The sequence below is a fragment of the Dendrobium catenatum genome, unplaced genomic scaffold (genome assembly GCF_001605985.2).
Source record: "Dendrobium catenatum unplaced genomic scaffold, ASM160598v2 fragScaff_scaffold_257, whole genome shotgun sequence".
Classification (NCBI taxonomy): Eukaryota; Viridiplantae; Streptophyta; class Magnoliopsida; order Asparagales; family Orchidaceae; genus Dendrobium; species Dendrobium catenatum.
The window spans coordinates 69,049-96,352 of record NW_021318719.1 but is presented as its reverse complement, the minus strand read 5'-3'; the positions used below and the strand labels follow the sequence as shown (position 1 = coordinate 96,352).

General features: G+C 39.5%; 1 protein-coding gene across 5 annotated transcripts in view; it reads left to right on the top strand.

The window, feature by feature from the left end:
* The first annotated feature begins 3,196 nt into the window (after nt 1-3,196).
* The window catches only part of LOC110096990, a 39,411-nt gene continuing 15,303 nt past the window's right edge, over nt 3,197-27,304 (top strand). Inside the window, exons 1-10 of one of the 5 annotated variants that reach the window (XM_020823182.2) lie at nt 3,197-6,658; nt 6,778-7,053; nt 7,165-7,373; nt 7,446-7,517; nt 7,617-7,769; nt 7,862-8,025; nt 8,154-8,301; nt 26,015-26,137; nt 26,215-26,302; nt 26,367-26,902. In XM_020823182.2, the coding sequence (XP_020678841.1) occupies nt 3,553-6,658; nt 6,778-7,053; nt 7,165-7,373; nt 7,446-7,517; nt 7,617-7,769; nt 7,862-8,025; nt 8,154-8,301; nt 26,015-26,137; nt 26,215-26,302; nt 26,367-26,548 (4,521 nt within the window). In that variant the 5' untranslated portion in view covers nt 3,197-3,552 and the 3' untranslated portion in view covers nt 26,549-26,902. Of the gene's footprint in view, nt 6,668-6,777; nt 7,054-7,164; nt 7,374-7,445; nt 7,518-7,616; nt 7,770-7,861; nt 8,026-8,153; nt 8,302-26,014; nt 26,138-26,214; nt 26,303-26,366; nt 26,903-27,304 lie in introns of those variants that run through there. The other 4 variants (XM_020823192.2, XR_003700186.1, XM_020823175.2 and 1 more) reach the window with 4 other exon arrangements.

The following is a 27,304-nucleotide window of genomic DNA, read 5'->3' as shown; positions in this document are numbered from 1 at the left end:
GGCGGTAGAGTTTGTAAATTCGCGTCTGAGCGTTGTACGTAAGTTTAACACACAAACAGGAAAAATGAATGAACACCAAGAGGCCCAATCAAGATTATTTTTACGTGATGTATCAATTAGAATTCATGATTTTAAGTATAAAATTATCAAAAATACTTAAAAATTATATCACAATTTCTTATATTTAGTATTTTTTATTAATTTTCTTATAATTTTTCATTCTTTAAATGACTTTATTATAATAATTACTTAAATCATAATCATTTTCTTTCTTTCATAATAAATTAGTCACTTGTGAGTCAGCTCGAACTCGTAGAATATAGCTCGATCTCTAGCTCGAACTCGATTAATTAATCAAGCTCAAGCTCAAGTCAGGGTTGACTCGAGCTTGATTCGGCTATACTCATTTACACCTCCCTTCATATAAAATTACAGGCAAAAAGGGGGATTTTCTTCAAGGGATTATACATAATATTTTTTTTTTTCTTTTAATCCAATGTATATTTCGTTTGATTTTATAGCTTCACAATTAAAATGTTAATTTATTTTTATCTTCATTGTCTAGCTGCACGCGTACATTTTTTTTTTTTTTTAATTTTATTATTAGGTATGGATCTCCCTGTTACATTTAGAGATATGATTAGATAAAGGAAAACTTTAATGGTGTGTCGGAATATTTGAGATGGTAGAGAGATAGAGAGTTTAACGTCTTAACATTAGAAGAATAGCGAACATACACGCATATTAAAAATGAATTGCAAGAATTATAAGAGACATCTGAGTATTTACGTAGAAAAACTAGGAAAGGGAAAAAAATATAGGGTCTAGCCCAGTTAAAATGATTTCGGTAGTATCTATTATTGATTACTAATTATGTCTTTCAATGAGAGAAGACATTGATATAATATGAAGAACATATTGTCTTGTTGAAGTTGGAAGAGCCCTATAATATGAGAGTTGTCTTTTATAGATCATATGCTTGTTGTTTTGGTTGTACTCCTTTGAGAATAGAATATTAAAAATCAAGAAGTTTAGCATAAACCAAAGTTCTGAAGTTGGGAGTTACAGTTGATGTCAATAATGTACATTGTCATTGTTAGTGATGGTAAGTGATGAAGTTAACATGTTTCAGAGCAGTCAGACAATAATGGTCAAAAGATTGTAACTCAGGTGATTGCATTTTGCAATAAGGGTCAGAGGGTCATAATCAGGCGACGATGGTGGAGGATTCTGGTCGGATGATTGTGATAGGAATGATCGTAGCTAAACAATGGTGGTTTGAAGGTTCATAGTAGGGTGACGGAGGTTGGAGGAATGTATTCGAGCAATGATGGTTAGAAGGATTGTAATCAAGCAATGGAGTTCGAGGGACTAGACATGCAATAATGGTTGGAGGACCGTAGTCGGACCACAGTGGTCAAAAAGATTATAGTCGAGAAATAAAGGTCAAATGATCATAGTAGAGATATAGTGGTCAGATAGTTCTTAGTCATGTGATAAAGGTGGAGCGACCATAGCTAGACGATTATGGTAGGAGGATCGTGGTCAGACAATAGTAGTCGAAAGGATCGTAGTTAAGCAACGGAGTTTGGTGGATCATAGTTAGGCAATGTTGGTTAAAGGATAATAGCTAGACAAGTGATATTGTTTAGTGGATCGTATTTAACCAAAAGTTGTCAGATAATGATGCTTTGAAGGATCGTGATCTAACGATGATGACGATGGTCGGAAGGGCCATAATCGAGACACAAAGGTTAGATGACTATAGTTGGGTGATGCTAGTTAGATGACCATAGTTAAGTGATAGTGGTTGGAGGGCTATAATTAGGAAACATATATCAAAGAAGTATAATTGAACAATGGTGGTCGAAAGATCCTAGTCGGGTGATGATGCTCAAAAGGATTATAGTTGGGCCACAATTATTTAATGATCATAATCAACTAATGGTGGTTGAAAACCAATGATACAAATGTTGCGATTGAGTGAATTTTCAAGATAGTGGTTAGGCAATGGCTCAATGACTGTGCTAGGTGGTGTTCCAATGGCATCGGGGGTTGTCTAATAGTGGCGGTTGAGCGATGGTTCAAAAATGTTATTAGGCAATTATTTGTTGCTAATGTTAAGAGGCTGTCTAACAAGATCGGCCATGCTGTAGTCCAACGATGTCAGTTGGGCGATGAAGGCCAAACGACGGTGGTTGAGTATCGAAGGTCCAATAGCATGGTCGATAGTGAAGGTCCAATCAAGAGTTGTTGGGCAACAATGATTTTACATTAGGGCATTGGTCAGTGAGTGTCCAATAATTGTGGTTGGGTGGTAGTTAAATGATGGCAGATGTAGAGGTCGAAAACATCCATAAAAACACATATTTCAACTAAACCCTAACATCATAAGGCCAAAATTAAAAGAAATAGTAATAATAAAATATGAAAGAAGAAAGAGAAATAACGATAGATCAAGAGGAAAAATTATTAGGTCAGGTGATCTGATGTTGCTCTACGTCCGGTAGCCAATAATATGTCGCCATGTGCTCTTATTCTTTACCGCGCGGCACGACGACCCGACTCGGACCGGAATCCGGGATTACTATGTTCACGTATTGCTAGGTATTTGCTCGGTATTGCTAGGTATTACTCATTATTGCTAGGTATTGCTTGGCAATAACGAGAAATACCGTTCTGTGAAGACCAATACCGAGCAATACGGCGTAATACCTAAAAGAACTCGATATTGCTAGATATTGGTCTTCACAAAATGGTATTTTTCATTTTTGTCGAGCAAAATCAACCAATACCTAGCAATATCGAGCAATACGCAAACTCCCGGGTCCGTTCCGGGTTGGGTTGTTAGGCCGCACGGTAAATAATGAGAACACATGACGCTTGTTTACTGCTCACCGAATGTAGAGCTACGTCAGGATACCAGACCAAATAAAAATACGATGAAGAGAGATTAAAAAAATAAATTTAAACATATCCTAAACTCATGATCAAAACTTGCGAGATAAGAGCAGCCTTTAGAAAAGGCGATCAAATATCTCTTCTTTGAGGTCGCTCGAAAAGAGATAAGTAGAAGAAAAGAGATAAATGCATTGGAAGGAATTAATAATATTTAGGAGTTATTAGTTTAATGAGAGAGTGTGAATTTGATCTATTTAAAATTTTTTAGTGCTATACAAATAAATATTAAAATTTAAATATTGGATATACAAAATAAAAATAAAAAATTTCCCTTTAGGGATTAAGAAGGACGTTGTTTACTTGAGCACTTCTGTCTCCCTCCCCACTTTCCGAAGTGTACTGCCGGGAGGCAGGCCGGCCTTCGTGTCTCTGCCTCCACCATCTTAAATCGCAACCGCCGTCACCGCTTCCGTGGCCTCCGCCACGTCCTCCGTCTACCCTGCAGCAATCCAGTTCCCTCCACCCTTCGGTCGCGGGATCTTTACTGCGCATGCACGCCTAATCGACTTTCCTATCCACTTCCTCTCATCATCCTCCTACGCTCTTTTATTGGTCTCCTCGATCGAGCAACCACCAAAACCCTAGCTTAGAATGGCCATCGACCAGAATTCTGTCCCCAAAGATCCCGTCCATTTAAACCCTAACCGCTGTCTTTTCACCGCTAGTTCTTCCTCCCCTTACCCGCCCTCCTCCTGCTCTACCGCCGGCGATTCCCCTGCTGCTGACGAATCTGCTGACGATCAACCATCCGCCCGCAAGGTCAAGCTCCTCTGCAGCTTTGGAGGTAAAATCCTTCCCCGCCCCAGCGACGGGGCGCTCCGATATGCTGGTGGGCAGACCCGAATCATTGCCGTACGGAGAGACACCACCTTTCCTGAGCTTTGCCGGAAAATGAAGGATGCCTATGGTGCTCCCGTTGCGATTCGTTACCAACTCCCTGACGAAGACCTCGACGCTCTCGTTTCCGTCTCCTCAGCGGAGGACCTCGACAATATGATGGATGAGTACGACAAGCTCGCAGAGGTCTCTGGTGATGGATCCGCCAAACTCCGCGTCTTCCTTTTTTCCCAAGCTGAAATCGCCTCCGTCCTTGCTGATAATTTATCGGTCGGACCCGCTCGTAGTGATCCCTATGAAGGCGGGCAGAAATACGTCGAAGCAGTTAATGGAGGTTCTGCCTCTGACGCTGGCATCTATGCTTGCGAGATTCGCCGAAAAGGCAGTATGGCGAGCGCCTCCTCCACGCAGAACTCGGATGGCGGCTTTGATGGATCCAACAATGACGGTGCTTCTTCAGCTATTGCCTCTCCTGCTGCTGGGGCCTCAGCTGCTTTTGATCCATCAACATTGACCTTTGCCGGAACTGCCACTTCAGGGACGCTTCCGGAGTCTCAAGGTTTTCCAGCCAGTTCTACCTTCTTTGGTCAGGCGATGGTTACTACACAGTCCTTGAATCCACCTCACGCGCCGCCTTATACCTCACAGGCTTTTGTAGAACCCCACCAGGTTCATTACATGCCTCCGCTCTCTCTGAATATGGCCGCCGCTCCTCGAATGGTAAATGTGGTTTCTGTCCCTCAACATACCTATCCTTCTTTTCTGCCAACTACCCCTTCTTCAATGCCTGCTCAAGTAGGAACTGTGAAAACAGTTAAAGGAAAGGTGGATCCTTTTTCAGAGGAAGATCAATTGAGTGGAAGGTTTGTTCAGCCTATGTCAGATCATAGTTATAATGTTTTCCAACAGCCTCTTTCCCAGATTCCACCTCTGCAACCTTCTCATTTGCCTCCACCTAGTATTGAACCATATGGATTGCACCTTGTTCCACCTTTGTCTAAAGTGCCCCTGTTAATATTTGAAGATTGTCAGATGTGTCAGAAATCTTTGCCTCATGTGCATTCGGATAGGCTTGTCAATGAACCAGGTGATCGTCCTATAGTCCATAGTTATCATTCTCAGGATATAGCAAGGATGCAGGGTCAGCATAGGTCAGTTACTGCGGCAATGATGGAAAATTCAGTGGAACCTAAATTTGAGCACTCTGTAAATCCCTGTCAATATGGGAATTATGGAGCCAACAAGGTCCCTGATTTGGCACTAGACAGGGAGCAGCTATTTGGCGCAACTGCTGAAAAAATTGATCATTCTAAGCTAAGGCATCCATTGGGTGCTGTGGGCTTGTCTGGAGATGCTCAAGAATCTTATGGAGTGTTTGTAAGTTCTGCACAATCTCATCTTGAGGGTTCTTTCCAGCAGCAGAAAAAGCAGGTATTGCATGGTGAAAATTTCCATGCTGCTAAGGTTCTCCGTCCAACTGATACCTTAACCTTATCAAGCGGTATTAACGCATCAAATGTTGCCTCTCTTAGTCCTCCACAAACTCAGCGTTGCGATGCATTGCAGCAACAGAATGTTCTGCTAGCTGAAGGTGCTGATCCAATTCAGGTTTTCCATCCTTCTGGTGCAATAGGTTTATCAAGCACCGTTCAACCATCTTATGGGGTGTTCCAGAGTCCTCCTCAGCCTCATCATGATGAGTCTTTGCAGCAACAACAATTGCCAGCTGAAACAGCAACGGCATTTTTTCCGGCTAAGCAAGCTTTAATCAGCAAGCAAGGTGGTAAAGATTCTTTTTCAATGAATAATGTAAGATACAATGTTCTAGAACCTCCGAGCCTTGCTCAAGACTATGTTGAACAAGTTGATGGGGTAATGGAAGCACTTAATTTAAGTACCTTTGATACTTTAAGGTCTAGCGACCTGTTGAAACCAACTCTTGTGCCTAATGTTGGCGCCCAGGATATGAAACTTGAAAATTTGTATGCGGTTAGAGACAATCATGCATTCAGACTACCGAATGATGCAAATGCATTACTTTCAAGCAATGGTTTCATCACTTCTGCAGTTGGTCCTGATGGAATGTATATCAAACCAGCCAATCCAGTTGTTTTGAACACTAGCATCTCGAGGGAAATCAGACCTGAAAGCCCTTCAGTGATTGTAGAGGACAACAATACGGTGAAGTCACACCATGGTGCAAGTAAACTACCTTCAAGCAATGCCTTTATAAGCACTGGGCGTCTGCCAATGGAAACTTCAATGGGGCGAATTAATCCATTGCTGTCTAACATGATGGAATTGCACACTTCTGAACTTGCTAATGCCAGTCAGGCATCAACCATTTTCGGGAGTAGTATGTTGCGCGCACAGAATTTTGAAAGAGGGGCTAAACCTCTTACGGACAGTCAACGAATTCCAGGAATGTCTCCATATATTATTGATCCTGCTTATAGTAATACCGTTGCTGAGGGTACAAGTAAGGCCTGGGAAGATGAAGTTTCTCAAGCTCAAGCTCAGAACTTGTTTGATGGCATGGCTGCCTCCCAAAGAGGCAATGCTCCATTTCCATTGTCCAGTTTATTAGTTCCAGGAGAAGTGGGACAATTTCGAGAGACGTTTTTACCTGGTTCACTACTGGGAAATGAAGATCCTCAGGAAATTCTTGAAAGCATGAATGCATGTCGACCAAGAACAGCTATTGTGGCTACCAGAGGACCTACTATTTCAGGAGATAATTCTTGTGAGAACCGTTTGCCTATGGGACAGAGTCCTGATATAGCGGTGCTATTAGAGGAAGGCGCTCTTCAACCTCCCGCAGATTGGCTGATCAGGGAATCACGTCCTGATCCTGTTGTAGGTACAAAAGGTTTGTGCTTAATGTCTTCAAGTAGTTTTTATGGCTCATCTATGACATTCAAATTTTTTCGTTAATTATGAATATAATTATCATGTCTTTTTCTTTCAATTCACTATTAGACCCTAGAGCAGATTATATAAATCAAGATCTGCGTGATCTTGCTGAGCAAGTGGGAGAATCGGTGCTTCAGTCTTCTCCACCTGGATCTGTACCTCCTTTTAGTGGACCTGAGGAAATATGCCTACCGTTTCTATGTTCTCATACTTCTAATGAGAACCGCTCACCAAAGGGACAGAGTCCTGATATAGCGGTGCTATTAGAGGAAGGTTCTCTTCAACCTCCTGTAGACTGGCTGATCAAGGAATCTCGTCTTGATCCCATTGTAGGTACAAAAGGTTGTGCTTCACTTCATTAAGCAGCAGTTCTTTATGATAAAATTATCAACATTCAAATCTTTCATTATTAATGATTGTAATCATTATATATTTTTTTCATTTGACTTCTAGACACTGGAGCAGATTACATAGATCAAGATCTGCATGATCTTGCTGAGCAGGTCGTGGAATCGGTGCTTGAGTCTTCTACACCACCTTTGTCTGTACAGTCTTTTAATGGTTCTAAGGAAATGAACCCACCATTTCTTAGAGAGAGCGGGCTGAGTGAGGACAACTCTAATTCACAGAGTGCATCTGTTCCGGGTGATCAGAGAATTGAGGTGAAGCAATCATCCTTTTTCTCTGTTTTTATTTTTGTTTGCATTTCAGTTTCTTATGAAAATTCAATTCAGAACATCAAGGCTAGACAATCAGATAAGCTGCATATGGGCTTCCTGATGGCAAATGATATTGGACGATTACAGGTTTGTCAGTATATTTGTGTGCTTACTGCTTACCATATTCATTTTTTTAATTGATATAATCCAGTCATTAAATAGTTGATTCCCTCATTGTCTGTTCAGATAATAAAGAACAGTGATCTTGAAGAGTTGCGGGAATTGGGTTCTGGAACCTTTGGAACAGTGTATCATGGAAAGTGGAGAGGGTCTGATGTTGCCATTAAAAGAATTAATGACAGATGTTTTGCTGGAAAGCCTTCAGAGCAAGAAAAGATGGTCTGTGTTCATAGCCAAAGATTCTTTCTCTAATGTTTTTATTCCCTCTTCATGTAAGTTTGATTGCGAATCAAGGTCTTTCATATATGTAGAGGGCTGACTTTTGGAATGAGGCTAGCAAACTTGCTGATTTGCATCACCCCAATGTTGTGGCATTTTATGGTGTTGTAATAGATGGACCAGGAGGATCTTTTGCAACAGTTACTGAGTACATGGTTAATGGTTCATTACGAAATGTTCTTCAGAGAGATGATACGTATGTCTTTTGTTTCCATGCTTCTATTTTTTATTTTTATTTTGTGGAAAAGTCATCTTTTTTTAATTTGGTGTTAGTGTTGATTATGATTCAAATAAAAATGCTAATATTTTCTATATTTTATGCAGGACCCTTGATAGGCGGAAATGCCTTTTAATTGCAATGGATGTGGCATTTGGGATGGAGTACCTACACGGCAAGAATATTGTACATTTTGATTTGAAGAGTGATAACTTGCTTGTTAACTTGAGGGATCCTCAACGCCCTATATGCAAGGTATCCTAAGTAGCATAGGAAATTACATTTTTTTTTCTTGGAAAGCCTCTCATTATAGTTTATTATAATTTCCATACATGCTTCTCATTATTGTGGTTTTAGTTCTATCAAGCTTGATTCTTGGTTTAAGGCATGGGTTTATTGGCTTGAGTTTGTACTATATATTGTTTTCATCTTTTGTTAGTATATTTAAGCTTTTCAATTATAGAACTCTGGTTATGGTCATGATACCATTCGGGGAAAGAAATCGGAATGTAAGAAACCTTCTCTTAACATTATTGACACTATTTATGCTATGTGCTTATGGATTTAACCTTTGCAATGGTATGCCTTACTAACTTTAAATTTAGAGTTAGCAAATATATACATACATATGTACATTTCTCTCTCTCTCTCTCTCTCTCTCTCTCTCTCTCTCTATAAATGATAGGGGGCATTATTTATCTTCACACATCATCTTATATCATTCATCACCATCATTGAATCATTGATATTTGTAGTAGTCTTCAACTGTTTAAATATGGCTTTGACCATTCAAAAGAAAGATGATCTATTTTAAATCTCAATTGTTTAAAGATGTGGATAAATTATATAATATACGGGAGGGTAAATGCTGTTCTCCTTCTATCCTTACATAAGTTACGCTTGTATGTATGTATGAATTATGTATGTTACATGAAATATGTTCACCTCCATTGAAGTTATTGGTATCACAAGTTGACTTTATGCTCTGTCAATTTTATGATGTATCCCTCCATAGCACTGCATGGAAAACACCATATAATTATCTTTTTTTCCTTCATATATTTGGTTGAAGTAGAAGAATGCATCGGGCTTGTTATGTGATAGAAAAGTCCTCTCAAACTTAAGCGAAAATTCTATAAGATGGTAGTGAGACCTACAATGTTTTATGGTGCAGAATGTTGGTCATTTAAAAGATATGCATAATATTAAGATAAGTGTTGCAGAGATAAGGATGCTCAGGTCGATGAGTGACTTTACTCTTAAAGATAGGATATGAAATGAGCATACACGAAAAGGTTGGAGTAGCTCTAGTGGAAGATAAGATTAGCGAGAGTCGCCTTAGATGATTTGGTCAAATAAAACGGCGTCCTTCCGATAACCCGGTTAGGAAAGTAGTTGTATTAGATTTTGACTTATATTAAGAAAGGTAGAGGTAGACTTAAAAAGTCTTGGTTAGAAAATATTAGAGATGACATTTCTTTATTAGATTTAGATGACAATTTGACCCGTAACTGGACACAATGGAGAAAAAGGGATTCATGTAGCGAGAGTCGCCTTAGATGATTTGGTCAAATAAAACAGCGTCCTTCTGATAACCCGGTCAGGAAAGTAGTTGTATTAGATTTGACTTATATTAAGAAAGGTAGAGGTAGACTTAAAAAGTCTTGGTTAGAAAATATTAGAAATGACCTTTCTTTATTAGATTTAGATGAGAATTTGACCCTTAACTGGACACAATGGAGAAAAAGGGATTCATGTAGTCCCCAACCCCCCCCCCACATAGTGGGATTAAGGCTTGTTGTAGTTGTTATAAGATTTGCTAATTCATATGCAATTAGAATGGCTAGTTTTGTTTTCTGTTTTTATACACCACATAAGCATGTCAATTTACATGCAAATATATGAACTGGTTACAGGTTTCTGTTGAATATGTGATGTTAACTTGAGACAGTTGTGGGTTGGGTTGATCTATATTTAAGAAATAGCCGTGTGTTGATTGATGACTGACTAAACTTGGGCTTTCAGAAAAAATTTTGTTGAAAATTAAGCTCTTTTTTTTTGTGAAAAATGGTTTATGAAGGTGTAATAGAGCTCTAGACTAAGTATTGGGCAATTAGTCACGAAATATACTCATCATGCTTTAGTTGGGTAGATTATACTAAGTTAAAATTCTTGGATGAGAAAAATTCAGTTTTTCATGTATTCTCATCAAAAGACTCTTTCTGAATTGTGAACTCAGGACGGGATTTTCAATTCATTTTCTAATTTTTTTTTATCTCATTATTGAAACTCCATTTTATTGAACGCCTTTTTCTCAACCTCCTTTTCTAAAACTCATTTTTATGAAAGCATAAACCGAATCAAACGAAGCCTTAGTTGGGTAGATTATACTAGTTAAAATTCTTGGATGAGAAAAATTCAGTTTTTCATGTATTCTCATCAAAAGACTCTTTCTGAATTGTGAACTCAGGACGGGATTTTCAATTCATTTTCTAATTTTTTTTTTCAACCACAGAGACGTTCTTGCTGTCAATCATGTTTTTAATTACCTGCTATAAAAACTGTTTGGTTAACTTTTAAATTATGATTTTGGCTTTGAGTTATTGGAGCTCAGGAGATCTTGCATGTCTTCAAAATAAATTTACTTTGGAATTGTTATTGGCATATTATGTGATTCAAATTTTGATGCTTGCATGATGATATTACAGCTTGTGTACCTGGCTGTGCAATTTCTATTGTTAATTTGTTCCAGTTATGTTTTAGATTAGAATGTGTGGCAAATTCTCGATGGATTGGGAGGCATGGGTGGATTAGTTATGGATACATGATCTAGGTATTAAATCATGAAGAAGATAGAATTGCCTTTTGGATCTCTAGTTTCTCAATTCATTTGAATGAATGATATCTTATGCTTATTATCGAGACCTATAAATCAAGTCATTTTCTTGCTTTGATAATGCAATCAAGACTGTCCACATGTCCTACTGTTAAAGCCAGACATGAATTTGTTGGCTCCAGTTACAAAATAATAATTTAATATGAATATGGGAAATACAATCTGAACCATCAACATTGTCATTATTCGGCGATTGTTGGGGTATCAAGTTGTAACTTTTCAGGTAGTGCTACTATGGAAATGGAATTCCTCTCCATCCATGTTTATAATGGTTTAACTTGTAATATTATGCGATGCTTACAAAGTTATTGGATGGAACTATAAATGGTAAAATCATAAGAAGCTTAAGGATATAATTTTAAAACCCCTTGATCTTTTATGATATTATTTTTTGATTATTCTTAATGTACTTCTTCCTTCATTCTGGATGCATGATGAATTCAATTTTCCCTTTTTGCATGGTGGATATAAGCCCCAATATTGAACTATTTAAACATTATTGTTTGTATTGTGTTCGTTCTTTGTGTAACTAGCATGGGCAATTACCCCCAAATGTGCTAGAAGTAAATTTACTAAATATTACCCATCTTATCTTGATATTTCCTATTTTTCTTTTGAACTTTAGACCAAGTAATTTTCTCTCTATTAGTATGAATGAACAAAAATTTCCGTCACTCATAGTTAGCGTTGTCTATTAGAAATCAGTTTATTAGAAATCAATTGAACTGAAAGAAAATAGCCATTAATATGAAGAAATTACTTTTTTGTTCTCAACTAGTGATAACCACAATGATGCAGCATAAATCACTCCATATTTAAATGGAAATAATGAATCAACATAGCATGCTGGTGAAACATTCAATCTAGCATCAATTAATCATGTATTTGTAACTCATCCACGCACATCAACTTTCTCATTAAAGCATTGGGAGCAACTTCTTATCAATCACAAGCTCCATTTAGGGCAAAGTATCATACGGCACGGGTAAAAGACATGGTTGACTTGTCTGCTATAAATATGAATTCCTCACATTATTCTTCGAGATTTACCATATAGATCTCTGAGAAGCTAATTTGATGCAGGACTATTTAGATGACATGCTTATGGCTTCATTTTAAGCATTGCACAATTCTTTGACTAGAATAATTTTGGATTAAAATTATTAGCAATTCTCAACGTCAATTAAAACAGTCAAAGAGGCGCTTTGCGTAGGCTAAATCACATACTCCAAGCTTTGAAATTTTCAAGATAAGTAAGACAAATAAACAATGCAAAATAGTAGTTTTCAATGTAATCCCTAATCTAACAACGAGAGTTAGGATGCATAGAAAGCACACTCAATAACCTACGATTTACTAGGCTTAGCAGGAGCACTTGGAGGAGCCTTTGCGATTACGATCAAGCCAATGATAATTTAGATTTCAAAGAAATACGATACAAGTGAGAAAAGAAACCTTTGCCAAAAAGATGTGTAGATCCGTCACTTGATGCCTTCAACATCTTCGTCCATGGCTTCCTTCGATGCAAATAGGATACGTCTCTTGAATAGTCACAAAGTGAAATAAATTTCTCTTGATAATGGTTTGGGGATATACTTCCAAGTGTTGAACCCAAAACCTGAAATTGTGTTCAGGTTCTTGCTCAGGAAATCTGAAATAATTCAGATTTCTTTTCCTCTCAGAAATCTGAGATGGGAATTAACTGTCAATGTTGGAAGGAGAGAGTTTTTAGCAACCAGAATTATGGAAGAGAAATCATCGGTAATTAGGATGTGGAGAGGAGTTATGAGAGGGGGAGAATTGGCTAGGGAGAGGGACGGCGGGATGCTGGATGGGTGGAGTTTGATTGCCTTAAATGAATTAATTGATTTGGGACGTAATAGCAAGCATGAGGTGATTGATAAAATCATCCAAGAGGGAGATTGAGAGTTTTGAAATATTTCCTAAGAGAGGTGTTGGAGTTAGGAAATAATTTGAAAGGGAATTAATGGAGGAGAGCATGGGGCCGGTGGCATGCTTAGGTGAGGGCTTGATTGAGGAGAGCAATTAAGGCTTCCTAATTTAGGATTTAGAATTAGGAAATAGTTAATTTAAATCCTCTTGAATTTAAAATCCAAAATAGATTTAAATCACATACTTTCCTAAAATAGAAGAGCTAATTTAGGAAACAATTTGAATTCAAATTTTTTTTGGTGAATTTGAATTTCAAATTACCCCAATTAATCCCACCCTTGAATTAGGAAATACCATAAAGAGGCAAAGGGGTGGGAGGCCGGCGGCTAATGCAATGGGACGGCGGCATGGGTTGTGACCGGCGGCAAAGGGGCTTCGGGCAAGGTGAGTTTGTTGTGTTTTGGGAAGGGAAATGGTAGGGGCTTTGGCCGACGGTGGGAAGTGGAAGGAGGAAGATGTTCGTGGAGGAGGTGATGAAAAGATAAAGAAAAGAAAAGAAAAAAAACCACGAACCCGGCCGTCTCCAAGGTTGGTGGGTGATGCGCTAATCTCCCTCTCCAAGGGATCTCTCCAAAGCTCTCCAAGAACTCTCAAAGGCTCTCACAACACAAGTGTAGAAAGAAATTTCAACAATCATTCATTAACCTCAAATAGAACAAAAGGGGGGCTTTAAATAGCCTCATACAAATGACTCAAACAAAATGACACAAATGCCCTTTGGGCTTACACATGACAACTCTCATAAGAGGGGACAATCGGAAATAATAAAACACACATATGCAAATAACAAAATGCAAGAAAATAAAATACATTAATGACTCAAAAATATAAAGACTCGATCGTGGCCGTAGATCTACGACCACATCTTTGGTAAACTTTCCATGATGATCTGATGTCCCCATCATTCTCCCGGGGTGGGAGAAAACTCGACTCCGTCGAGTAAGTATCTCTGGCGCTTTCGTAGATCTCAAGTGCATCTGGGTTAATCTGCTGCAGCTCCTCACGATCTAGCCACGTATCCTCTGACTCGGGCTTCCCTTTCCACCTGATCAAATATTTTCTTCGTCCTCCTTCTCTTGTGGATATGATCTCATCACTTAAGACTGACTCCACTTGCTCTGCTATAGGAGATTTGGGAATATTTGGTAGTGGAGGTAGGTTTGGGATCTCACAGGGTGGGTTCACACAAGGCTGTTTTGATAGTGGATTTTGTGGGTTAAAATCAGGACCTTCATATGCCACTAAGTCTTCTATGTTAAAAGAGGGATTTATATTGAAATCTGTAGGTAGATCTACTATGTAAGCATTGTCATTAATTTTCTTAAGTATTTTGAAAGGTCCAGCACTCTTTGCATGCAATTTCTTAACTGTTCCGGGAGGGAACCGTTCTGGACGAATCCGTACCATAACAAAATCACCAACTTCAAAAGTTTTAAATCGACGTTTTAAATCTGTATGTAATTTATATTCCTGATTATTCTTTTCAATTTGTTGTGCAATGTCTTTATGAAGTTCATGCAAATGAGATGCAAATGCTGATGTAGACTCAGAAATCCTATACTTAGAACTCATGGGTATTAGATCTAACGGCTGTCTAGGTTTGAACCCGTATACAATTTCAGAAGGACTTAAACCTGTGGTTCGGTTAATTGAATTATTATAAGCAAACTCAGCTGTAGGAAGAATGGAATCCCAATCTCTAATGTGCTCACCAACCAAGGACCACAACAAGTTACCCAGACTCCTATTGACTACCTCAGTCTGACCATCTGTCTGTGGATGAAAGGCAGTGGAAAAGTGAAGTTTGGTGCCCATTTTCATCGACAGGGTTTTCCAAAAATAGCTCATGAACTTCACATCCCTATCCGACACAATAGTTTTGGGTAAACCATGTAGACGGACGACCTCATTGAAGTATAACTTCGCAATGTGAGAGGCATCAGATGTTTTAGAACATGGAATGAAATGTGCCATTTTGGAAAACCGGTCAACTACCACACAAATAGCATCATGCTTACGGAGTGTCTTGGGCAGGCCTAAGATAAAGTCCATACTAACATCCTGCCAAGGACAACTGGGGACAGGTAAGGGTGTGTAAAGACCAGTGTTCTGCTTACGCTGCTTGGCCAGTTGGCAGGTGTGACACCGACTGACCAGCCGACCAACATCTCTCTTTAGGTTGGGCCAAAAGAAACGGTACTCCACAGCTTCAATAGTCTTGTCCCGTCTGAAGTGCCCAGCGAGGCCTCCAGCGTGGAGTTCCCAGACCAAAAATTCCCTAAGGGAGGTGCTCGGGATGCAAAGCCTCTGGGCTTTGAAAATATAACCATCCTCCAGTAGGAAATCGTCCACTAAGCGCGTGCTGCCAGTAGACAAGAGAGTGTAGGTCTCCTTGAAGTCGGGGCATTCCAACTAATCCATCTTTATTTGGTCAAATCCCACGACTTCTGCTCTCATCTCAGTGGTGGTCATCATACGACGACTGAGAGCATCGTCAGCTTTATTTTCAACTCTCGCCTTATGCCTAAGGGTGTACGTGTACTCCTGAAGGAACTCAACCCAATGATCGTGGCGTGCATTCAATTTCTTTTGGGAGTTGATATAACGCAGAACTTCGTGATCCGAGAAAATGACGAATTCTTGCGGGAGCAAGTAAAGTCGCCAATAACGAAGTGATTGGATCACGGCGTAGAACTCTTTGTGGATTATGGGAGCAAGTAGAACTCAAGTCAGATCTAGGGGGGCGGGACGCTTTGGTGGCGCCCAACAATCAATTATACATTAATTAGTTAAGGATGGGTTTGGGAGGAAAAATTCAAAAGTAAGGATCTGTTAATGATTAGATGATTGTTTTTTGCTTTAAGTGGATTTTTCTCCCTAGGGTTAAGGTTATATGGATTTTTGCTGAAATTAAGAGTTCTCTGTTTTTGTTTGGGCTCTAGCCGCCGGCTAGAGATTAGGAGAGCAAGATCTTCCTCTCGAATTGAAGATCTATTGTATCTTGTTTGTTTTATTTTAGTTTTCATTAATTATCAAAATTTCCTAGGGTTTTGCCACGGGATTTATTTGATTTATGTTGTGTTTTTTCTAAAATTCCAAATTTCAACCATTATCTTTTGATTTTTGCGCTTGTTTCCTATCAAATTGATATCAGAGCTCTTTCTTGGGCGAAAAAAATAAAGTTATCTTCGTTGATTTTGTGATTGGAGCCTAGATCCAATTCATGGCAACAAAGAATATGGAAGCATTGGAGGCCGAGATGGAACAACTTAGGGTCGGGGTAGAGGAAAAATATTCCGGGGTGGCGGGAAGGCTCTCCGCCATTGAGAACTGTTTGAGAACTTTGAAGAGGTGATGAAAAATATGCTTGAGATGCAATCGAAAGCAACACCAACGATTCCTAGGGTGAAACCACGAGGAAAGGAGATCCAGGAGGACGGTGATGAATTGGAGAGTGTTTTCCATCAAGGACCATCACGTTGGGCCCCGTTGGTGGGCGGATCGGGATATTCTGAAGGAAGGACATCAAGGAGGAGGGAAGTTGACCCATTTGGGAAACTACCCGAGCATGGGGAGAGGTGGAATGGTGAAGGGCATGATTGGGGGGAGTGATGGGGTCCAAATCAACTAAGGAAGGGAATCACACCACTACTACACTGGAGGAACCAATGGGGTAAGAAACCATTGGGATATTGATGTGAAAGCAAAGAAGCTAAAGATGCATGATTGGGGGACTACCAGAGCATGATAAGAGGTGGAATGGTGAAGGGCATGATTGGGGTCATGGGGTCCAAATCAACCAAGGAAGGGAATCACACCACTACTACACTGGAGGAACTAATGGGGTAAGAAACCATTGGGATATTGATGTGAAAGCAAAGAAGCTAAAGATGCATGTCTTTGAAGGGGAGGATGCGGGTGTATTGCGTGGAACGTTACTTCATCATCAACGGGTTGATTGAAGGGGAAAAACTTATGGCGGTAGGTCTATGTTTGGAAGGAAAATTCCTATCATGTTTCCAATGGAGGAAGGCTAGGTATCCGATCTACTCATGGGGAGAATTTAAGGAGTGCTTGTTGGAACATTTCCAAGCTATTCGAGAAAGAGACCTCTATGAGCATTTTCATACTCTAACTCAGAAGGGGACAATTATGGAGTACCGGGAGAAGTTTGAGCTGCTGTCGGGGAAACTGAGGGGAATCTCTGAGGAAGAATTGGAGGGGAATTTCATAAAGGAACTTAGGGATGAGATATGGGAAAAACTCAGGGTACTGAGGCCTAGGGGGCTGAGGCAGACTATAGAGTTGGCTCATAGGGTGGAGGAAAAATACAAGAGATAGAAGGCTTGTAGAGGCAACATCATGGGAGGGGCTTACCGGAGTACCCCTACGACTCTAGCACACAGAACTCAGACAATATCCTTCTAGAGAGAAGCTCCTAGGGAGAAAAGCAGTGGAATTTGCCTAGGGGAAACTTCAAGCAACTTACAGAAGCGGAGGTGCAGGATAAATGGGAAAAGGGGTTATGCTTTTGATATGATGAGAAGTACATGCCGAGGCATTTGTGTGAGGATTGAACTCTTCAGGTTCTCGCCATCTGTGATGACAAGGAAGCTGAGGAGGGAGGTGGGATTAAGGCATCAGCGTACAAGGAAGAGCTGCATTTAGAAGGTTTATTTGAATTCAATTATGGGATTTACTCCGAATCACACTATGATGGTGAGAGGAGAAATATCAGACAAGGAGATAGTGGTGTTGATAGATAGTAGTGCTACCCACAATTTCATCTCCAATCAGGTTGTAGACCAATTGGGGCTGAAACTGGCAAACACAAGGTGCTATGGGGTGATGATGAGGACGGGGAAGATGTAGACAGGTAGTGGAGTGTTCAAGGGAGTCGTCTTGACCATATAGGGGATCTAGGTGACGGAGGATTTTCTCTCATTGGAGTTGGGAAGCACTAAGATGAGATGACTGCAGACCTTGGGGGATACCAAAGTAAATTGGGGAATGCTGACAATGGAGCTAATGGTGGATGGGAGAAGGATGGTGATTAAGGGAGATGCAGGGCTCTCCAAAGCCATGATGCCTCCAAAAATTATGGTAAGGGCCATACAGGAGGTGGTAGGAGGATTTCTGGTGGAGCTACAGAGTTTGGAGGGGATTTGAGAGGAGGAATGTTGAATATCTCTCTTTTAGTATAATTGGTTATACAACAGTTTAGTGAGGTTTTTCAATCACTCCAGTGGTTGCCACCACGGAGAGGATAGGAGCGGACCATCACGTTGAGGGAGGGAATATCACCAATCAGTGTCAGGCCTTACTGCTACCCCTAGATATAGAAGGATGAAATGATAAACTAATCCGGGAGATGTTGGAGGCAGGGATCATTAGGCTGAGCTTGAGCCCTTTTTTTAGTCTGGTTTTACTATTGAAGAAGAAGGATGGAAGTTGGAGATTTTTCGTGGACTACTAGGCTCTGAATAAGGAGATTGTGCCAGATAAGTTTCCTATTCCAATGATAGATGAGCCACTAGATGATCTTTGTGGAGCAGTGGTATACATAAAGGTAGACATGAAGTTCGGGTACTATCAGATCCGGATGAGAGAATAATGTTCCACAGATAACTTTCAGGACACACGAGGGATACTATGAGTTCTTGGTGATTCCTTTTGGTTTCACCAACACTCCTACAACCTTCCCGTCTCTCATGAACAAGATGTTTCGACCTTATCTCAGGAAGTTCGTTTCGATCTTCTTTAATGCCATCCTATTGTACAACAAGTCCACTGAGGAGCATCTGGAGCATCTTAGAAGAGTTGCAAGAGCATCAACTTTTGAAGAAATATTGTTTTGAACAAACTAGTGTGGAGTACTTGGGGCACGTGGTATCCCAGAAGAGGTAGCAACTTATCTTACAAATATTAAGGCAATGCTAAAATGGTCGCTATCTAGTAACCTGAGAGAATTGAAAGGTTTTCTAGGATTGACAGTGTACTATAGGAGATTTGTGAGGGGATACAACTCCATAGCTTGGCACAACTTCTTGTGGGGATAAGTAGCCATACAAGCCTTTGAGAAATTTAAAACAACCATGACCATGATCCCGGTCATGGCCTTACCCAATTTCAGCTAGATGTTCGTAGTAGAGACTGATGCATTGGATATGAACTAGGGGCAGTGCTCATGCAAAATCACAAACCCATGGCCTACTTCAGTCCTGTGTTGATAGTTAGTGCTCGGCTGAAGTCAGTATGTGAAAGAGAATTGATGACCATCGTATTGACAATTCAGAAGTGGCGGCCTTACTTGTTGGGTTGATATTTCATCGACAGGATAGAACATCGGAGTTTGAAGTACTTGCTGGAGTAAAGGATGGTGACTGAGGAACATCAGTGGTGCCTGTCAAAGCTATTGGGCTAGAACTTTGATATTCAGTATAGGCTAGGGCTAGAGAATAAGACAGATGATGCCTTATCTAGATGTGTGAGATAGGTCCAAGAGTTAGCCATTTTAGTGCTACATATATTGGGGGGCTATTAAGGAGGAGAGTATGCAAGATGAGGGGCTGAGAGGCATTAAGGAGGATCTACTTAAGGATGAGAATAGCTACTATGGCTATTTTTTAGAAGGGGAGAAATTGTTGTATCAGGGGAGGTTTGTGCTGCCACGAACCTCGGTTCATATTCCTCACCCATTGCAGGATATCCATGGGAGCACAGTTGGGGGCCATTCTGGGGTGTATAAGACATACAAAAGATTAGCAGCAGAATTGTATTTGAAGGGGATATATAAGGATATGGAGGAGGTGGTGGCTAGGTGTGGGGTATGCCAAAGAAATAAATTACATGACGATGGCTCCAAGGGGATTCCTTCAACCCCTGGCTCTTCTAGGCAGAGTGTGGGAGTAGGTCACCAAGGATTTCATAGATGCACTACTATGACATGAGGGATTTACAATGATTCTGGTGGTGGTTTACAGGTTGAGCAAGTATGCTCATTTCATTTCCTTACGGCACACTTGCACAACAATTACAATAGCAGTAACATTCATTAGAGAGGTGGTCAGATTGCATGGGATTCCAGAGTTGATAGTATCTGATCGAGGTAAGGTGTTTCTCAGTTAGTTTTGGAGAGAGCTGTTCAACCTACAAGGAACGGTTCTAAAGAGAAGCACCACTTACCACCCTCAAATAGACGGACAGACAAAGGTGATAAATAAGAGATTGGAGAATTACCTACAGTGTTTTGCTTCAAAGACATCGATTGTTCTCTCCTCCACCATTGCTTTCATTTGGCTCATCTCCCCTTTAAGGCGTTCTTCCAACGCATTCACTTTCTTGGCCGCTATTAATACCCGGATCTTTGTAGACTCAGAAATCTCACTAAACTACTGAATCAATGGTTGTACTGAAAGAGGAATGTCTCTGCCCTTTTCCAATCTGTCCCCCTCCATCCTATGAAGTTCCACCAGATAACCTTCCCCCATCTCTTGTATGCTTCTCACCATAGTTTTAAGTGATACCATGGCTTTGGTGAGCCCTGCATCTCCCCTGATTGCTACCATTCTCCCTTCCACCATCAGTTCTATCGTCAAAACTTCCCAGTTGACCTTTGGTGTCCCCCCAAGTTCTGCAACCACTTCATCCCAAGGATGACAATAGTGCTCCCAAACTCCAATAGGAGAAAATCCCCCTCATCTGAACCCCCTGTATGGTCAACACTACTCCCCCGACCTGTCTCCACCTTCCCTAAACCCATCATCACTCCATAACACCTTGTATCCACTAATGTCACCCCCAATTGGTCCACAACTTGATTGGAGATGAAATTGTGTGTAGCTCCACTTCCAATCAACACCACTACCTCCTTATCTGCTATTTCCCCCTTCACCTTCATGGTATGATTCAGAGTGAATCCTACCACTGATTTTAGGGAGACCTCTGCCACATCCAGATGCAGCTTGTCCTTCAACTGTCTCTCTACCTCACTCTCAGTTCCCTGTGGAAATCTGAAGAGTTCGGTACCTACACTTGTGCCATGGAGTATACTTCTCATCACATCAGAAACATAGTCCCTTCGCGCTCTTCTCCTGCATCTCTCTTTCTCAGTCAGTCTTTTGAAGTCCCCCCCAACTTCCTCCTACTAGCTTCTCCCTGGTAATCTCACAAATGTTGCTCGATACAATCCCCTTGGGTACTAAAAGAGTGGTAGTCATCCTATAAGAGCCACCTGAACGGCTTTCTCTAGCTCCCCTCTCCTAGTACTTCTGATCCTCCACTACTTGTGCCAGCTTTATAGCCTCTCTCAAGTCACGAGGCCTCATGACCATCACTACTGTCCGGATCTCTGATTTGAATCCCTTCATGAAATTTTCCTCCAGAATAGTCTCCGATAGTCGATCCAATCGACTTGCTAGGTACTCAAATCTCTCGCGGTAATCTACCACTAAGTCTTCCTGCACTAAAAGAACTTCTCATAGAAGTCCCCTCCCCTGCCAGTTCAAAAACATTCCAATAAGTATTCCTTTAACTCTCTCCAACTCTGTATAGGCCTCCTTATGTATGTCACTAGTACCAAGGCATCGCCTTCCCTTCCAAATATAAGCCAGTTGCCGTCAATTTTTCTCGTCCGTCTCCCATTAACGACGAAATATCTTTCCATGTTGTAGATCCATCCATGTGCGTCCTCTCCTTCTAAAATGGGCATCTTCAACTTTTGTACCTTAAGATCTCCACCATTTTCCCTGAATTCTCTATAATTTCCCCTTTCCTAAGTGTCTGCTCCTCCCCAAGTGTCCCGATCCTCCCATTCTCATACCAATGTCCCTCATCACTTTCTCCTCTCCTCCAAAATCAACATCCCTCCTACCATAATCCCCCTCTTTTCTTTCTCAATCAGCACCCCTTGGTTCATGCTCCCCATAACCACGCCTCTCTCCATACCTCGCACCTCTCTCCTCAATGATCTCCACATCTTTTTCCCTCCAACAAATTTTAGAATTTGTATTTCTCCCTACCATACCCCTTGCCTCCGATGTCGCCGTTTGATTTTGATTTTCCAATATCTTCTTCACCATCTCGTGAAGATCTGAAACTTGGCCGTTCATAGCTGATATTCTATCATCCACCGTTGCTTTCATTTGTCTCATCTCCCCTTCAAGGTGTTCTTCCAACGCATCCACTTTCTTGGCCGCCATCAATACTTGAATCTTTGTAGACTCAACAATCTATATCTTGACGTCAAAAAACAACAAACAATCCCTCTTTTGGCCAAAAAATAGCTAATGGTTTTCACAGAAATAGCCCAAAAATAATCCCAAAATCTGCTCTGATACTAATTTGATAGGAAGTGCTTGCAGAATTTTAAAGATCCCCAAATCTGACCTTTTCAATTAGGAAATATTTCCTAATTAATACCCTTCAAATCAACCCCTAAATATGTCCTCTTCTTAAAAAATATTTTCTAATTAATTCATTTTGATTAAGAACATTCCTAAACAACTCTCTCTTGATTAAGAAATTTCTTAATTCCCTTCCAATCAAATTGGCTGGTCCATCAAAGTGCTTTGGAGAGTTTTGGAAAAGAAAGGAGTTAATAATGTTTATATTCAAGTCATTAAGGATATATATGCAGGAGTTATTTCTTGTGTTCAAACATGAGGTAGTTTGATAAAGTATTTTCCTATTTTAGTTGGATTACATTAAGGATCAGCTTTAAGCCCATATCTTTTTTGCTTTAGAGGTTGTTTGATTGGCTAAAAAAGGAATGCAATGTAAATGGAATTTAGTGTAAAATAAATACTTTGATGTTGTTTTGTTGAGTGTAAAATAAATGCAGGTGGATTTTTTTTTTTGAAGTAAAATTAATGTTGTGTAAAGTCCAAAGATGATGACAACGGTGGCTGGTGGTGGCGGTCGGCGAGGGAAATGGGTGGCCACTGGCGGGTGGTGGTTGTGGCCAATAGTGGGAGGTGGCAATGGTGGTTGACGGCGGGTGGCCGCGATGCTGGTAGATGCCATGTGCTGACGTCTGGATGTGTGTGGTGGTGTGGGTTGTGGCGACTAGTGTTTAATGGGGATGGTGGTCGACTGCAAGAGGTGGTGATGGTGGCCTGGTCGAAGGTGAGTGGTGGGGGCCAGTGGTGGTGGTGGTTGACGATTGATGGTTGTGACGACAGTTGGCCCTGGTGTCTGGTTGTAAGCGCCGGCAAAGGTTGTTTGCAGTGAAAACAGTTTTCACTCAAAACTGAGCGAGTTTAGTTTACTCTTTGCATTCCTTTTTCATTGAACGAACCACCAATATTTTCAAAATCATTGCATTTGGAATATTTTACACCCACTTTACTTCCAACCAAACAATCCCTTAGTTATGGATGTTCTTACTAGACATTTACATGAGGATGTGTCCTGGTGTATGCTTTTTTGTTGATGATATTCTTCTTGTTGATAAGACTAGATAGGTAGTTGAAAGAAAACTTGAATTATGGGGCAACCTTAGAGTCTAAATGTTTTCATTTTAGTAGATCTAAAACCGAATTCATCGTGTGTAGTTTTAGTAGTAATATATCTAGTTGAGGGATTGTGACTTTGGGCAATCAAGTCATTAATAAGAGTACTCATTTTAGATATCTTGGGATTCAAAGTGATGGTGAAATAGATGAGGATATTATTAGTAGAATTCAAGTTGGATGGTTGAAGTGAGGAATGCATCAAGTTTGTTGTGTGCATTGTTTAAAATTGCGCTGTATGAGGCTCGCCTTGAGGCCCACCTTTGCGCAATTCCAGTGAAAAACGCCTCGAGGCTTATGCCTCGAGTTTCTTTTATGAGCCTTGTGCCTCAACTTTGTTGAGGCCCGCCTTGAGGCTCGCCTCGCCTCACTGACATGAGGCTTACGCCTCACCCTTATATATGTATATACATATATATGTACATATTTACATATGTATATATACATAAAGTAAAGCCCTGAACAATTCACACTTCGTGCACCCCCAAGTCGCAACAATTTCCTCTCAACCTCCAGCCCGTCGCCTTCGCCACAACCATCATCGTCATAGCCATCGTCAAGGATCACTTGAAAGCCGCACACCACCACCACCTCTAAAAATTTTGGAGTATTCATCTCAGCTTTATGTTGTTGAAATACATTTATAAAAGAGTAAGATGCCTAAAATAAATAAAGAAGAAGCATATTGGAAAGCATTAGACTCCACAGGACGAAACAGGGGAGAAATCAATTTGTTATAATAACGACTCAAATAAATATCCCCTTAGTGATGACAATACAAATGATTTTCTAGTTGTTGCTAACTTTTCAGCCTTTTTTAGAAATTAAATGTAGATAAGTAGGGAGCTAAGAAAGAAAGAATTTGAAGTTGAACTTAATGTTATATGATACATTTATGCAGTTTTTATATTTAATAATTTTTTGCTCATGTAATATTTGTATTTCAATTATATTTCATGCAATTTATCACCAAACACTTTATGTCTAGTGCAATGTTTTGTTTCATATGTCATTATGTTACTTCATAGTTCAATAGAAAGATAATATATCATCTTTTAACATATTATTTAGATATTATATAAAATTTTACTTTTAACATTTATTTGCACTTAATGCAATATTTTATTTTGAGGCTTACGCCTCGCCTCATGAACAAAAAATGCCTCAATACTTGTTTGCGCAATATTAAACATTGGTTGTGTGATAAAAAGTACCCCTCAAACTTAAAGGAAGATTAGATAAAATATTGATGAGACTTGCGATGCTTTATGGCATAGAATGTTGGCCATTAAAAGAAAAACATAAAATTAAGTTAGGTGCTGCAGAGATGAGGATGCTCAGGTGGATGAGTGGCTTCACTATTAGAGACAAAATGCGAAATAAGTATATATGTAAAAAGGTTGGAGTAGCTCTAATGGTTGATAAGATTAGAGAGAGTCACCTGAGATGGTTTGGACTCATAAAATGTTGGCCTTCTGATGACCTGATTAGGAGAGTAGATGTATTGAATTTGACCTATGTTAAGAAAGGTAGATGTAGACCTAAAAAGATTTAGCTAGATAATATTAGAAATGTCTTTTATTTATTATTAAATTTAAGTGAAAATTTGACCTTAATAGGACACAATGGAGAAAAATGATTTATATGGCTGACACCATGTAGAAAGATAAAGACTTGATGTTATTGTTGTTGTTGAAATATATTTTCGATAATTCTAAAAAAATATTGAAGATATATTTTAGTTTGTGTTTATCATCCATGAGATCTCTAGTATAAACCATGCAGTCAATCAAATGTAGAAACATCTAAACACACACATTAAGATAATTTCTTGGGGTCATAATTCAAACACTTGAAACATTATGATTCTTCATCTTGCTCCAACAAGCTTAGTGAATAGAGTCATCATCATTATGATTTAGCTAGTCTCTAAATAACTTGTAGAGCACTAAGTAAATCAGGGTACTACATAAATTTTTTTATTATCAAATAGTTGATAAGCTAATCATAACACAAATAATATATACTAATGTTGATGGGGTCAATAGAATGTGCACGAATTTCTATTTCTCGAAAAAGAAAATGAGTTTTTTTTTTTTTTCAAGACTGTCAATAGTGGAATGACTAACCTTAAGATTTAGAATGGATTATTATTGATGACTAACTTGTAGTTGAATTAAACTCAAAGTTGATCCAAGGGTGACTTACCACTTTTAGTAGCTTCTTATACAACAGAAATCTAAGTTTGTTGGATGTTTGAACTTCTCACTGTAACAATAGTAACGAAGATATGAAATGTGAAATATCTAAAAGAGATAAAAATAGCCAAAAAAAAGTAAGATGGAACACATCACTTGTTGATATTAAGCATAATAAAATTTCTCTCCAGACATAATTGCGTATATGTATCATAAATATAATCTACTAATGCTACTTATTTAAAAAATGTATTTTGATTTATTTCTAGAGATCTGGAATTGCATTGAGAAAAATACTAGCATCAAAAGCTATGGAATTGAAGCACTTCCGTTGCTTTTGAATTTCAAAATTGGCTTGTGGATCCATCAGTATGAATTAATTGTTTACTTGTGCCTTGAATAATTTTCAGGTGGGAGACCTTGGCCTTTCAAAAGTGAAATGTAAGACGCTTATTTCCGGAGGTGTTCGAGGAACGCTACCCTGGATGGCTCCGGAACTTTTGAATGGTAGTAGCAATTTAGTCTCTGAGAAGGTAACTCAAGCTCTCGGAATAGATGGATGTGTTCATTTCCTTTATTTGTCTACTCATTTCAATTGTAATAACCTCAGGTTGATGTGTTCTCTTTTGGTATCGTGATGTGGGAACTTCTTACTGGAGAGGAACCATACTCAGATCTACACTATGGTGCAATTATAGGTACTTGTCTGGATCTTCATGATTGAATTTCTTAGTTCTTTTATATTGAATTTGATCTTGATAGGTGGTATTGTGAGCAACACCCTAAGGCCTACGGTGCCTGATTCCTGTGATCCTGAGTGGGGAGCATTGATGGAGCGGTGCTGGTCTGCAGAACCAACCGATAGGCCAAGCTTTACAGAGATAGCCAATAGGTTGCGCTCCATGGAAGCTTTACTTCCTCAGAAAGGACAAGCTCAGAAATGATTTTTGCCCCAGCCTCACAACGCACAGCCTAGAAGTCATTCTGGCCTTCACATTGTGCTTTCCCTATGTTTTGGCGCTTGCTTTTGGCCTTAGGTAATGAATGGAAATTCAAGTCCTCAACTCACGATTTACTGTTACCTGTGAATAGTAAGGTCTACATCCGTTTGTATTCTTTGGGTTTATTTTATTTATTTTTCTATGTGGTAGAAAGTGTTTATGATTGTTTTTGCTGTGCCTATTTTTTTAACTGATCTACTCTTCAATTGAGAAATCTTCCCATGTCACATGTTAATGACCCGTGGTAGTCTGCTAGCTCTTCAATGGAATACATTATATCTTATTGTGGAGATGCAACTATCATTTTTTATTTATTTAATTTATTTTTTAATGATGACAGTGGAAGCTCAAAATAGTGAGACTATAAAAACAACTTACTTACGCACTATACAAAAAAATGTTATGAAGTTCAGCTTTGGAGACATCTAATATTTTTTGCTGTTCACAAATAGTATTGGGCCATCTGCTTCTGACCTTATGGAGGATTTGAAATTTATTCTAGCCACTAGCCATTCCTTTCGAATCAACATTTTCAATTTGTATCCTCACAACAAGCAAATAAACTTCCTAATTATATAGTGGTCGTAGGTAGAAAAAGGAACTAAATTTCAGAACTTGCGTTGGGGATGCTCTCGACAAGGGAATTCTTACTGATTCATATTTAAGGCAGTCAAAAAAGCTATTAGAAAATGTTTCATT